The sequence below is a fragment of the Orycteropus afer genome, unplaced genomic scaffold (genome assembly GCF_000298275.1).
Source record: "Orycteropus afer afer isolate SDZICR_OR568_19922 unplaced genomic scaffold, OryAfe1.0 scaffold00071, whole genome shotgun sequence".
Lineage (NCBI taxonomy): Eukaryota > Metazoa > Chordata > Mammalia > Tubulidentata > Orycteropodidae > Orycteropus > Orycteropus afer.
In genome coordinates this window covers 6,709,661-6,722,732 of record NW_006921658.1, presented here as the reverse complement: position 1 = coordinate 6,722,732, position 13,072 = coordinate 6,709,661, and the positions used below count along the sequence as shown (strand labels likewise).

Sequence of the window (13,072 nt, the reverse complement as noted above, 5' to 3'; positions counted from 1 at the left end):
TTCTCCTTATATACAGGAAGCAGACCACATCCCAAAGGCAGCTACTCAGCTGCTTGTGGTAGATCCCACCATGGAGTTGATTGCCAGTCTCATCATGGGCAATAACTATCACCAGCTTCCCAGCCCCTCAACCAGGCCCAGCCAAGTTGACACACAAACATAACCACCACAGATGCATAAAACTATTATATGGCAAGCTGTTTATATATTACTTATATAATTATAACAATAAGCTTATGAGACAGATATTGTTATCATTTTATGACTAAGGAAAGTTAAGTTTCAATTTTAGGAGTAAAGATGCAGTATGATGTAGTGAAAGAATAAACTCTTTGAACTTTGAATTCTAGTATCAGGTCTACTTTTAATTGTGATGTTAGACCTCGTTTTTCTCATTTGTACAATTCTCCTTCAAACTTTAATTCTAAATTTACCAGTTGCTGTAGAGTTGCCTCCACCTCATGGCAAATCCATATGACGTCATAGTAGAACTGTGCTCCATAGGGTTTTCAATGGCTGATTTTTCAGAAGTAGATCATCAGGCCTAAGAGCCTCAGGGTGGACTTGAACCTCTGACCTTTCAATTAATAGCAGAGTGTGTTAAACTTTTGTACCATCCAGGGACTCCAAAATTCTTAATAAAAACTAAAAACATGAACTGAAAATTTTGTGGGCAGTTGTATATTGAAATTCAGGAGTTTTTGAACTATGAAAGGTGGTGGTGGTGGTGGTGTTAGGTGCCACCAAGTCAGCTCCAGCTCATAGTGACCCTGTGTACCACAGAATGAAACACTGCCCAGTCATGCACCGTCTTCACAATCCTTACTATACTTGAGCTCATTGTTGCAGCCACTGTGTCAATCTATTTTATTGAATACTGAGCACATGATGGACTGACGGGTGAATGAATAAGTCTGTCTTGGAGAAAATACAGTCAGAATGTTCCTTAGAAGTAAGGATAGTGATATTTCATCTCACATACTTTGGATATAAGGAGTGACTGACCAGTCCCTGGAGAAGACAACATGGTTGGTAAATTGGAGGATTAGCAAAAGAGAAGAAGATCCTGAATGAGATATATTGACACAGTGGCTGTGCAAATGAGTTCAGACATACCACTGACTTGAGGATGGTGCTGGACCAGACAGCATTTCATTCTGTTGTACATAGGGTTGCTATGAGTTGCAACTGACTTGACGGCACCTAACAACAATAAAAGCCTTCTTAACAGTAGGTTCTAATATGACTGGGGAAAAACAACAGCATCAATGTTATAGCAGATACATCACACTTTCCCAAAGAATGTTCAGCTGAATATAAGTTTTAGAAATATCAGATGTTAAAAACTGCCACTAGCTTAATAGATTCAGGGCTTTGAGACATGACTAATGGTGTCCAACAGTGAGATGTCAAGGTAATTCAATTTGCTTACAGAACTTGCTGTCTTTAAAAACTGATCTATATAAACTTCTGTGCAAAAACGTTAGGTTCTTGAAGACCTATAAATGTTTAGTCTTCTATGGATTCTTTGAGCAATAAAAGCATATATAAAGGATAAAGAACAAGTAAGCAACTGCATTTGTGTCTCCGTCCTTCATGTTATTTCAATATGGCTATCTATAAACAAGCCTACAGGGTGGAAACCAGAAAGATAGCAATTTTTTAAAAATGTGATGAAAGTTCAGGGATAATTTGCTGAAGTTTGTCATGAATGGAAACAGTGAGGCTTAGAAGATGATGGAGGGAAGTTAATCATCTCCACCAAAGCCCAGAGAAAAAGGAAGAAGATGCAGATGGAAGACATGTTAAAGATGAGGCTAGAGAACAGGAAAAACAGAGTAGAGGAGGAGTGAAGGCAGCAGGAGATTAGACTGTCTCAGAAGCTCACCTCTGAGACAGCTTAAGCCTGTTGATCTATTGGCATAGGAAACAAGAAGATTTTGGTAGAAAGAGCACATAGAGTCTTTCTCTTCATTGTTCCAGCTATGTTGGAAGGCTTCACTGGTATCTGTTCTTCCATTCTCTTCTCTTTCCATTACTGTGGTGAGTTTGAAAAAGTTCAGGCTGATCAAGGAAAACGGTTTGACTACAAGATGGCAGTATTGCACAACAAGCTATCCAGGCCCATGGGTTAATAGTTTGCATGTGAGGGGGCTGGGCAGTCCCTCGCAGCAGGAGACCTTCCAAAGGCAAGCAACTCAGGGAGCCAATGAAAGGGAAATAAAGCCAGAAAACTCCCAAGAGGTGGAGTGCTTAGTGTCTAGGTGATGTCGCTGGGTCAGGAAGCTCAGAAGAGCAGCATCAAGGCTTATCTTATCTATGGCTAGCACATGGTGGAAAAGAATTGTGTGATATGCAATGTAGACAGGCTCTAAATAGTTTTTAAAAATGCTTATTTTGGCTATTTTATTAAAAAATGGGATGTGTGAAAATTTTAGTTTGGAACTGGTGAGATTTGGGGCTAACAGATCCTGTTATAAAGAAATAAATAAAACCTAGGACTAATCCACAGAGGCCAATTTCGTTTCATTTGTATAATAACTCCTGAAATGAAGCCCAAAAGCACGAGTTTGTAGACAATAGTAGAGTCTGGAGGAGCGGCTCTTCCTGAAGTCTTTAATGGTAGAGAACAGATGTGGTAGAAAATCTGACTGAGGTTTGGCGCACGGATTAACTCACAGACAAAATAAAATCTGAGAATTTCTGTTTACAACATTGTTGTTGTTGTTGTTTTGTGCCATGAAATCCTACCGACTCATAGTGACCCCTCCTTGGGTTTCCAGGCAATATCGCTACAGAAGTAGATTGCTCAACCTTCCTTCCTTTCGAGGAGTGGCTGGTGGGTTTGTTAGCAGTCAAGTGCCTTAGGCACTAATGGAGCAATTATCTTTGATTTATTGATGGTCACCAATTGACTCTTTAGTTTCATTTAACTCCCTGGAAATTTCTTGCTATTATTTACAAAAAGAACAGGAGGGCAGTGAAGAAATGTATAAGTGCTTCTGGCAAGAACACTAGGATAATAATTGAGTGAGCTGTTTTGCCTTCTGGGATGAAGAAGAAGACATATTTATTTATGCAAATAAGGAAAGAATAACTTACCCAGTACATGTGAGAACAGTTGAGCCAGCGCTGGTTATTTAAGGCATGCTCTTTCAGAACTTGAACTTCAAATTATTGGATCTTTCCACTGTTCTGCACTTCTAAGATAGCTCAAGATGTATGCCTAAATAAATACCAAAACTAGCAATGTATTTCTTATTTATTTATTTATTCTTGAGTCACCTGCTCTGGTTAAGGAAATGATCTTGCACTTACCCGATGACTCCATCTTAAACTTTACTTGAGGGCTTTGAATCAGGTTGTAGGTTCAGTTAGTATATTTCACTTAAATATTTCACAACCTTTTATGAGACGCAAGTTGTCTGAAACAAATTTTCCTTTTTCACCTACTTAGAAGTGTCTATACACCTATGCTTTTTGTTCATAATTATGCCCTGGAATCCAGGGTCCACATCTACTTGCACAATACTATATTTAGGAGGATTCTTGGCATTTTTTTTTTTTTTTTTGTAATGTCTTATATGCTTAAAATGGAAAAAAAAAGCCCTATATTTGGTTTGATTTATAAATTAAGTCATTGTTGTTTGTTGGCATCTAGTCAGCTTCTACTCACAGTGACCCTATGTACAACAGAACAAAACACCACCCGGTCGGTCGTGAGCCAGCTCACAATCCTTGCTATACCTGAGCCTATTGTTGGAGTCACTGTAGCCATTGTAGCCATTGTAATGTGTTAATCCATTTCATTGAGAGTCTTCCTCTTTTTTGCTGACCTTTCACTTTACTAAGCAGGATATCTTTCTTTAGGGAATGGTGGTTCTCTGGTGGTATTGGGTTTAAGACATTTGGCTGCTAACCAAAAGATCAGTGGTTCAAACCCAACTGCCACTTTGCAGGGGAAAGATGAAGCAGTCTCTTCCGTAAAGCTTTATAGTCTTGAAAACCCAATGGGGGTCGCTATGAGTTGGAATTGACTCTATGGCTGTGAATTAAATTGTAGGATCACAAAATTAATACCTTAACAACTAAGAGAATTGATGTAGCTTACCAAGATGCTTATCTTCCAGGGAAATTTTGAATTATTATATTTTAGGCTCAGGGAATAAAAGAGTTAAAGTCCCAAAAGGATAATTTGGTTAACACTGAATAAAACACCACAAGAGGAAAGTATATAACCAAGAGTTCTTCAGATGAGAAAAATCATATAACTTCATTTCTGCAAAGACAAATTACACAGAGATATAGACAGGTTGATGGTTGGATGGATATATTGAAGGATGGCAAATGGATGGATGGATGAATAGATTAGATAGATAGATATTCAGGCAGGCAGACAGACAAGTGATTGAGAGATGGATAAGCACACATTAAGTGACAATATATCTTCTCAATAGAAAACAGTACCATCTAAAAATGTCTATCACACTGTCAGTTATTATGTCTTCTGTTATTTCTAGTTATTAATATAACTCAGTGGAGATGCAACAGTATTGCCCTTTTGTGCATGAGTCTCAGAGAAATGAGATGATTTGTCTAAGACCATGTACTTAGTCTGAGGCAGAACTGGAATTCAAATTATGTTTATCTGAATCCAAAGTCCATCCTCTTTCCATTATTCATATATCAGCTTTGTTTTATCAAATAAGCAATACATTTCACTGAATTTTTGTGTTTTTTTTAATAGCTTACCATTTATGTTCAGCCAGAGCAAAAGCAAACAGCTGAATATGCTTTAAACATAACTAAGAGTGTGTTTGATTATTTTGAAGAATACTTTGCTATGGAGTATGCTCTTCCTAAATTAGGTGAGAATCGTGTTATTTTCTTGTTCTTAATATATTGTCTTTGTTTTCACCTGAGTTACCTCGCTTCCTCCAATTATTTCATCGTTATTCAATGATCATCCCAAAGATGCTGAAAGATCCAGCCAGTTGCTTCTCAAGTCCTCTGAGAATGATGTCTGTACCCTTTTCTTATCAGCTAGATGAATAGTCCTTTATTTCCAAATCTCAAAATCAGTACTCTTCTCAATAGTTTACATCACCTCCCTACCATCAATGGTTTGGAAGATAATAGGAACAAATGATGGTATGAGTCCATTGTGACTCCAATCTTTGCATTGTTTTACAAGACTATTTCTAATTTCTCTAGCAGTTAAAATGAAACATGAGTTCTTCTTCCAGGAATGTATTTTTTTAAAATAAAAGCAAGCCCATGCTCAAAGTAGTGTGACTATGACAATTCTATCAATAGCTGAAAGCCATATTAAAAAGCTTAAGGGGTGAATAGCAAATCACCACTTTAATTGTAACACCCATATATATATATATATATATATATATATATATATATATATCTGTAGGGGTAAAATGCAGACAGCAAGAAAATCAATCAATAATTAACTTCCCTATTTCTGATCTCCTCTTACCTTAATAATTAATTTATCCATACAAAGCAATTGGGATGTCACATGCTCTGCATAGCTGTGGTTCGGAGAAAGTTTGTAGATGTTACCTTTTCTCTCCAATGGCAACAGCTCCATTTTAATTTTTTTTTCAATTGCCTAACAACTATTACAGGTGATTGGAAGATAACCAACTTTTCATCAAAATCAGAATGATATTTAATAAAATTTTAAGCTCATTAACTTAAAAGTCTTTTCCCCTTTATCTTACTTGTACCACCCAGTTTAACTTGGAAAGTGGACTCTTACAAATTTAATTCTCTCTTCTCTTCCTCTCTTTCCTACCTCATCGCTCTCATTCCTTCTTCACCTTCTTTTATATGCATTTTCAATCCTTTCAGAGCTGACTCTGTCTTAGAGTTTCCTTAAAAATAGCACCTGCATTTATTATACTCAAAAATGTTAATGCAATGAATCTTATTAATTATAATGACAATACTCACCGAAGGACTGAAGCTGTAAAATTTTTCTTTTGTTTAAATATTAGGTGCGATATATAAAATAGTGACTTTCAGGAGGATGTTTATCCACCTTTTAAACTATATTCTTGTGTCAGAATAGCCAAACCTGATAATGAACATAGCATGAAAAGGAAACTACCTCCATTTGAAATATATCCATTTTTACTCTTTTATAAAAAGTTTTAAGAATGTTTCTTTTAACCAGAATGAGGAGGCCTTTTCTTATATGAGAAATGAAAACTAAATTGATTTTCACTTAAGTCCTTAATTAAATCATAGGTATTAACTTAAAAAAATACATTTTGACTGTAATTCATTTACTGGGGAAGTTATATTTTGTCTGCTAACAAGATGAGCTTTGGAATTTAGCATAGAACTGATAAATATAGTCTCCTCTGTCAGACATTATGGGTGGCATTACAGGCTCCAGCAAAAAATAAAGAAGAGAAAGTCTACCTAGAGCACCAAATTTTAGATCTGGAAGGGAATTTAGAAAGAATATAGTCAATTCCGTATTTCTTTAACTTATTTAATACATGTAGTTGGGTGGTAAGCTATTAGATTGGTAGGGAATGAGGTTGACCTCAAATTGTATAGAATTAGGGGAAAAGTGGAATTTTTGTATTGTCTGATACTCTGTATCCTCGATTATCTTTTTCTGTACACTTAGAAACTCTGTACTTCCAAGTCCTTATTTGAAAACTTATTTCTCTTTCTCTTCACAGCTTATTCCCCCAAATACATGCTCTGTGTTACCTAGGTGAAAATCATGAAAAAAAAAAAAAAAAGTGTTTATAAAAAATTAAGTACAGAGAAAGCAAAAGGCATAAAATTATAGAGGCATTTAGAAGAGTGCTGCTATTTGTATGTTTGTTGCGGGGGGAAAAAAAGACACATTGATATCTGGAACCAGCAGAAAAGGGTCCATGGAAATTTTGAGTGCATTAGGACTGAAAAGTTTGCACAAATGGATTACTGTTTTTCGCTCTAAGGAATTATTTTTAGCCTTTTTAAAAAACATTCATCCAAAGAACTTAATTTGGTAAGAAATGTTATGAACAAATGGAAAGAATGTATTTCTCACTGGGCTCTTTTTTTTCCATAGATAAAATCGCTATTCCAGATTTTGGCACTGGTGCTATGGAGAACTGGGGCCTCATCACTTACAGAGAAACTAACCTGCTTTACGACCCTAATGAATCAGCCTCATCAAACCAACAGAGGGTGGCCAGTGTGGTTGCCCATGAACTTGTGCATCAGGTACAGGATCTTGGGCATCATATCAGTTTGTTTTAAAAAGTGGCTTAAGACCACAGGAATAATTCAAATGGATTATAACTTAGCAAATAAAAATAGCCAACTCAGAAAAATCCCCCATGGAAGTCTTTCATAGTACTAATAAACATTTACCATAAACAACTTCTAAAACAAATTGTTTTAACTCTAATAAAAATACACAGGAGACTGGCTTATAACTCTCTATATTTCTAGTAATACCTAAATAAAGGCAATGAACTAAGGAGAATTTAAGGTCATTTAGCAATCAAGAAAAATAAAGCAGGAGATAAATGCTAAATACAATGCCTGTCACTTCTGTGTTATGCTTGATAAAATGCACATAGACAAATACATACATTAAAGTCTTCTAGGCCTCTGTATTTACTGTAAGCATAAGAATGTAATTATCTTTTTATTGTGTATAATTTCAGTGGTTTGGAAATATCGTGACCATGGACTGGTGGGAAGACTTGTGGCTAAATGAAGGATTTGCTTCCTTCTTTGAGTTCCTGGGAGTAAATCATGCAGAAAAAGAGTGGCAAATGGTGAGCCCTGGACCAGCTCCAGAATCTGTACTTCCGTCATGCAATGTAGTTTAGAGCTTTTGGACTTCAGTCAGGGGGTTCAATGCAGTGGGGACTTGGGAATTCCGTTGTGAGAATGGGTTGGAGCCAGCTGGCTCATGAAAAGCTTATGCCCAGGCCCCAGAGGCCAACTCACCACTACAATTGAGGGATAACTTTGATGGAGTCACACAAGAACATGTAGCAAAGTCAGAAAAAAAAAAATAGCTTAGAAAATATGAAAACTCTGTGTTCAAGAAAATATATACTAGCTCTTAGTAAAAAATTTCTAAGCCTCACTTTGTAAACTACACACCTTAGGTTGATGAAATTATGTGGTGAAAAGATAAGAGCATAAGCTTAGCACATTACTTGCACTTAAGGAGTTCCCAGTTTTGAGCCTGGTCAGAGGAGGGATCAGATAAATCAAGATATACTTTGAGAACTCACTGCCATCGAGTCGGTCCTGAATCATAGTGACCCCTCCTTGGGTTCCTGAGGCAGTATCTCTATGGAAATAGATTGCCCAACCTTCCTTCCGAGGAGTGAGTTGTGGGTTTGAACCGCTAGCTTTCTGTCAAATGCCTTAGGCACTACACCACCAGAGCTCCCTACATTATAAGAGAGTTTGATAAGTACCACAGTGACATCTCATATAACAAATACCTCATTTCACAGGTAAAAAAGTTGATGCTTAGGAGGTAATATAACTTCTCGAATGTCACACTGACACTTGGTAGCAAAACCAAGACTAGAGTCAGATTTCTTATCACCAAGAACAGGATTCTTCTTGCTTAAATAAATTTCTTTAAAATAAAATTCAAGTGAAAAATATCTTGATTGGTGGAAATCACTGGACACATGATTTCTTAGGTGCGAGACAGGGAATGTGACCTAGAACAAGTTTCATAATCTCGTTAAGTCAGTTTTCTTCGCTATGAATAAGAACATTGTTCTCTACCTTATAAGCATAAAAGCTTCCAAGATGTACCTTTAATTACTATCATTATTCAATCCATTAGGGACCTTGAAATGAATTCTTCAAGCTTATAAATAATCCTATAATATTTTTGTTTTTCAGAAAAGTTAGGCCTGTTTGTTGTTTATACTTAGAGCATGTAAGTAGTCTTAGCTCTTTGTATAAATGAATGTATGACTACGTAGATGTGTGAAAGGGAATTAGACGTTAGGTACTGTGTAGACTACTGCCCTCTACTGAGACAGAATAAAAAGATGTTAAATGCTTTAAGCCTCAAAATTTCGTGAGGTTATCCATAAATTTCCATAACCTATTTTAAAAGGTGAAAAAGCTATTGTCCTGATAAACACTTCTTTAAATATTTTAATGTACAACTGGATTTTTCAGCCATGTCATGGAACCATTGACATTTGGGGCCTGATCATTCTTTGATGTGGAGGGTTTGCCCTGTGTATTATAGGATATTTACCAGCATCTCTGGCCTCTGCCCCCACTATATGCCAGTGCCACCCCCACCCTCAATTTTGACAAATAGAATGTCTCCACAATTCCAATTGTCCTCTCCCCAATTGAGAAACATTAACCTACATTGAAAAGTGCTAATACAATTTATTGAAAAATTATGAGTAAAAATTTATTTTGCCCTTTCTGCCCTAATCTCTTAAAGTAGTCTGATGCCCTTCTTATGTCAAAATGTCCTGTCTATTAACAAACAATAACATTTTAATATTGACTATTATCCAATTACCGTGTTTAAAAAACACTACTTAGATTCCACAACAATTTGGTAGGTAATTCTTAAGGGTCATTTTAATTACATGGTCTCACACATTCATTTATGCAGACTTTCATTCATCAAATGCTAGAGAGCACCAAAAATGAATAAGAAACATTTCTTGCCCTTAAGAAGTTCCTTTAAGGTCTGGTGAGGGGAGGGGCCAGATAAATCAAGATATACTGTAAGGGAATTTGATAATTACTGCACAGATGTGCTCCAGTGGCATAATGCCTAAGGCATTTGACTGCTAACCAGAAGGCTAGCAGTTCAAATCCACTAACCACTCACTCCCTGGAAGGAAGGTTGGGCAATCTACTTCTGCAGTGATACCGTCTCGGAAACCCAAGGAAGGGTCGCTATGAGTCAGACCCGACTCCATGGCAGTGTGTTGTTTAGTTTTTGTTGTTGTGCCCTCTAGGAGGAGCCCTGGTAGCACAGTTGTTAAAGTACTTGGCTTGGCGGCTAATAGTCGGTGGTTCCAACATATCAGTGGCTCTGCGTGAGAAAGATTACAGGCTTGGAAACCCTATGGGGTAGTTCTACTTTGTCCTATGGGGTTGCCATGAGTTGGGATCTACTCAGCAACCATGGGTTTTTGTGTTTTCAAGGAGTCCCTGGGTGGCACAAATTTGTTAAGTGTTGAGCTACTAACTGAAAGGTTGGAGGTTCAAGTATACCCAGAAATGCCTCAGAAGAAAGAAAGGCCTGGCAAGCTATTTCCGAAAAATCAGCCATTGAAAGCCCTATGGAACAGTTCTACTCTGACTCACCCAGAGTCACTGCGAGTCAGAATCGACTCCATGGCAGGCAACTGGATTGGTTTTTGGCTTTGTGTATTCTGTTGTTGTTATGTGCTGTCAAGTCAGATCTGACTCATAGAGACCCCTCCTTGGGTTTCCAAGGCAGTATCACTATGGAAGTAGATTGCCCAACCTTCCTTCCAAGGAGTGGTTGGTGGGTTTAAACCACCAGCCTTGAATATTCTAGGCCTGTCATTTACAAGGAAAGGTTGAAGTAACCATAAAGAAGAAGGGAAGGAAATCACTAAGTATAGATCAAAACCAAAACCAAACTCACTGCCATTGAGTTGGATCCAACTCATAGCTATGCCTCCTTGGGTTTCTGAGGCAGTATCACTACGGAAGTAGATTGCCCAATCTTCCTTTCCAGGAGTGGCTGGTGGGTTTGAACCGTCAGCCTTCTGGTTAGCAGACAAATAGCCTTAGGCACTATGCTACTAGAGCTCCGCCAGTATAGATCAGGCTGTGCAAAATATGATTAGTTTGCGAACCAAATGTTTTTTCAAACAATTTGAAGGAGTGGTTTATATTTACTTTGTCCCCAATATTTATTATATAAATGATATTTTAAAATATGAACCAGTATGAAGGAAATGTTATATTTCTTTGGTACATTCTGCCATTTCAGCGTGACCAGATGTTACTTGAAGATGTATTACCTGTACAAAAGGATGATTCTTTGATGTCTTCACACCCAATTGTTGTCACTGTGGCAACCCCTGCTGAAATAACATCTGTGTTTGATGGAATATCTTACAGCAAGGTGGGAAAAATATGACATTGTTTTGGACTTCTTCCTGTTTAGTGACTTTTCTTTTAGTAAATGCCTAAAAATAGTAAGAATGGTCAGACTATCTCAAAGGGTTTTAGAAAAACCTGAATGGTGAATATTTAGTCATTTGTCTTTTTCAGTGGAATGATCAGTGTTAGTCATTGCCATGGGGCTTTCAATCAGATTTTATAAAATTTCTCTTTTCATTTTTTTATAACTGTTCTCGATCTGCTAATTGAACATTTACACTGTAAGCATCCGTTTTAGAATTTTTTTATTTAAACAATTGTCTAAAAGACAGGAGACCTTTTCTTTTAGTCAGTGAAACTGCTATGTATGTGGATAACTTTTTGAGTAGAATCATTTAGTGTTCCCATTAAGCTTTTAGATCAAAGACAGTTTAATTTCATACATTTTTAGATAAAATTTAAAGATGTCTTTGTTTGTTAGCATGTTGTAGATGTGGCATTTGTATCCATTAAAATTCTATGAAAAGTTGCTGAAAATGTATAGTGATACGAAGTTTTGTTACCCGTTCTCTTCTGCAAAATCTCCTAAAGCCTCATCTATGGACATATGCCACAGCTGTACATGTATAATTTATAATATTTTAGTCATTTTCACCACAGCTTTCTCGTGGTTTACATGCTACACTGAGTCACTCGAAAGTTACTTCAAACTAATAATTGTTTTTTATCTTGATAGATATCTTAAATAAGGAGCCCTGGTGGCGCACTGGTTGAGCACTCAGCTGCTAATCAAAAGTTGGCAGTTTGAACCTAGCAGCACTTCCATTGAATAAAAGACCCCGTGATCTGCTCCCATAAAGATTACAGCTTCTAGGGCAGTTCGACTCAGTCATATAGGATTGCTGTGAGTCAGAATAGACTCCATGACACACTACAAAAACAAGATTTCTGAAGTTTTATTTAAGTCAAAAAATAGGCTTATTATTAAATAAACACTAAATCAATTTGGCTTGAGTGAAAAGCCTCTACATCTCAGTATTTGAAATTTATAGCATCGTATTTTTTGGCTTTCTGTCTCATACTCTTCTCATGACACTTTTTCAGTCTTCTTTTATTCATTATTCTATTATATTGTCAATGATTCTTTTGATCTTCCTGTTAAAAAGAAAATTTCTAATCTATCTGTAGCATACTTTATAATTATCTAAGATAAGAAACTTGTATATTCATTGAATCAGTTTCTTTCTGAGTTTAAGATGTTAGGTCAAAAATAAATGTTTCAACTCTTTAGCCTCTACTACATACAAAATAATTTAGAATACTCAATACATTACAATAAAAACTATAACTATCTTAACTGGAAGGCAATGTTTTTTCTGGCCATTTACTTGAAGATTGGCTTAAAGTTTTATAAATAAGGTGTTTTAGTACTAATAGTATAACAGTGAAAAAGAGGTAGAGAGCTGATGTGTTCATCGAATTGTTGTTGTCGTTACATACCACTGAGTCGGACCTGACTCATAGCAACCCCTCCTTGGGTTTCTGAGGCGGTATCACTACGGAAGTAGATTGCCCAACCTTCCTTCTGAGGAGTGGCCAGTGGGTTTGAACCGCTAGCCTTCTGGTTAGTTAGCAGTCAAGTGCCTTAGGCACTATGGTATTTCAGAAGAAAAAAAAAACTAAGATATCACTTTTGAATAAAATGATTTTGTGCCTAAATTATATATCTATCTATAGTTAACTGGAGCTCTGGCAATACAGTGGTTAAGACATTTGCTGTTAACCTAAAGATGGCAAGTTCAAACCCACCAGTCACTCCGTGGGACAAAGAGGAGGCAGTCTGCTTCCTTAACCCTATGGGACAGTTCTACTCTGTCCTATAGGGTCACTATGAGTAGAAATCCACTCAATGACTGTGGTGGTTTTACTTTTTTTTTTTTTGTCT

General features: G+C 36.7%; 1 protein-coding gene across 1 annotated transcript in view; it reads left to right on the top strand.

The window, feature by feature from the left end:
* LOC103196938 (glutamyl aminopeptidase) overlaps window positions 1–13,072 on the top strand; it is a 115,906-nt gene that overhangs the window by 35,237 nt on the left and 67,597 nt on the right. Inside the window, exons 4-7 of the mRNA XM_007940781.1 lie at window positions 4,748–4,868; window positions 7,094–7,248; window positions 7,698–7,811; window positions 11,015–11,149. Coding sequence (XP_007938972.1) covers window positions 4,748–4,868; window positions 7,094–7,248; window positions 7,698–7,811; window positions 11,015–11,149 — 525 coding nt within the window. The remainder of the gene's footprint in view (window positions 1–4,747; window positions 4,869–7,093; window positions 7,249–7,697; window positions 7,812–11,014; window positions 11,150–13,072) is intronic.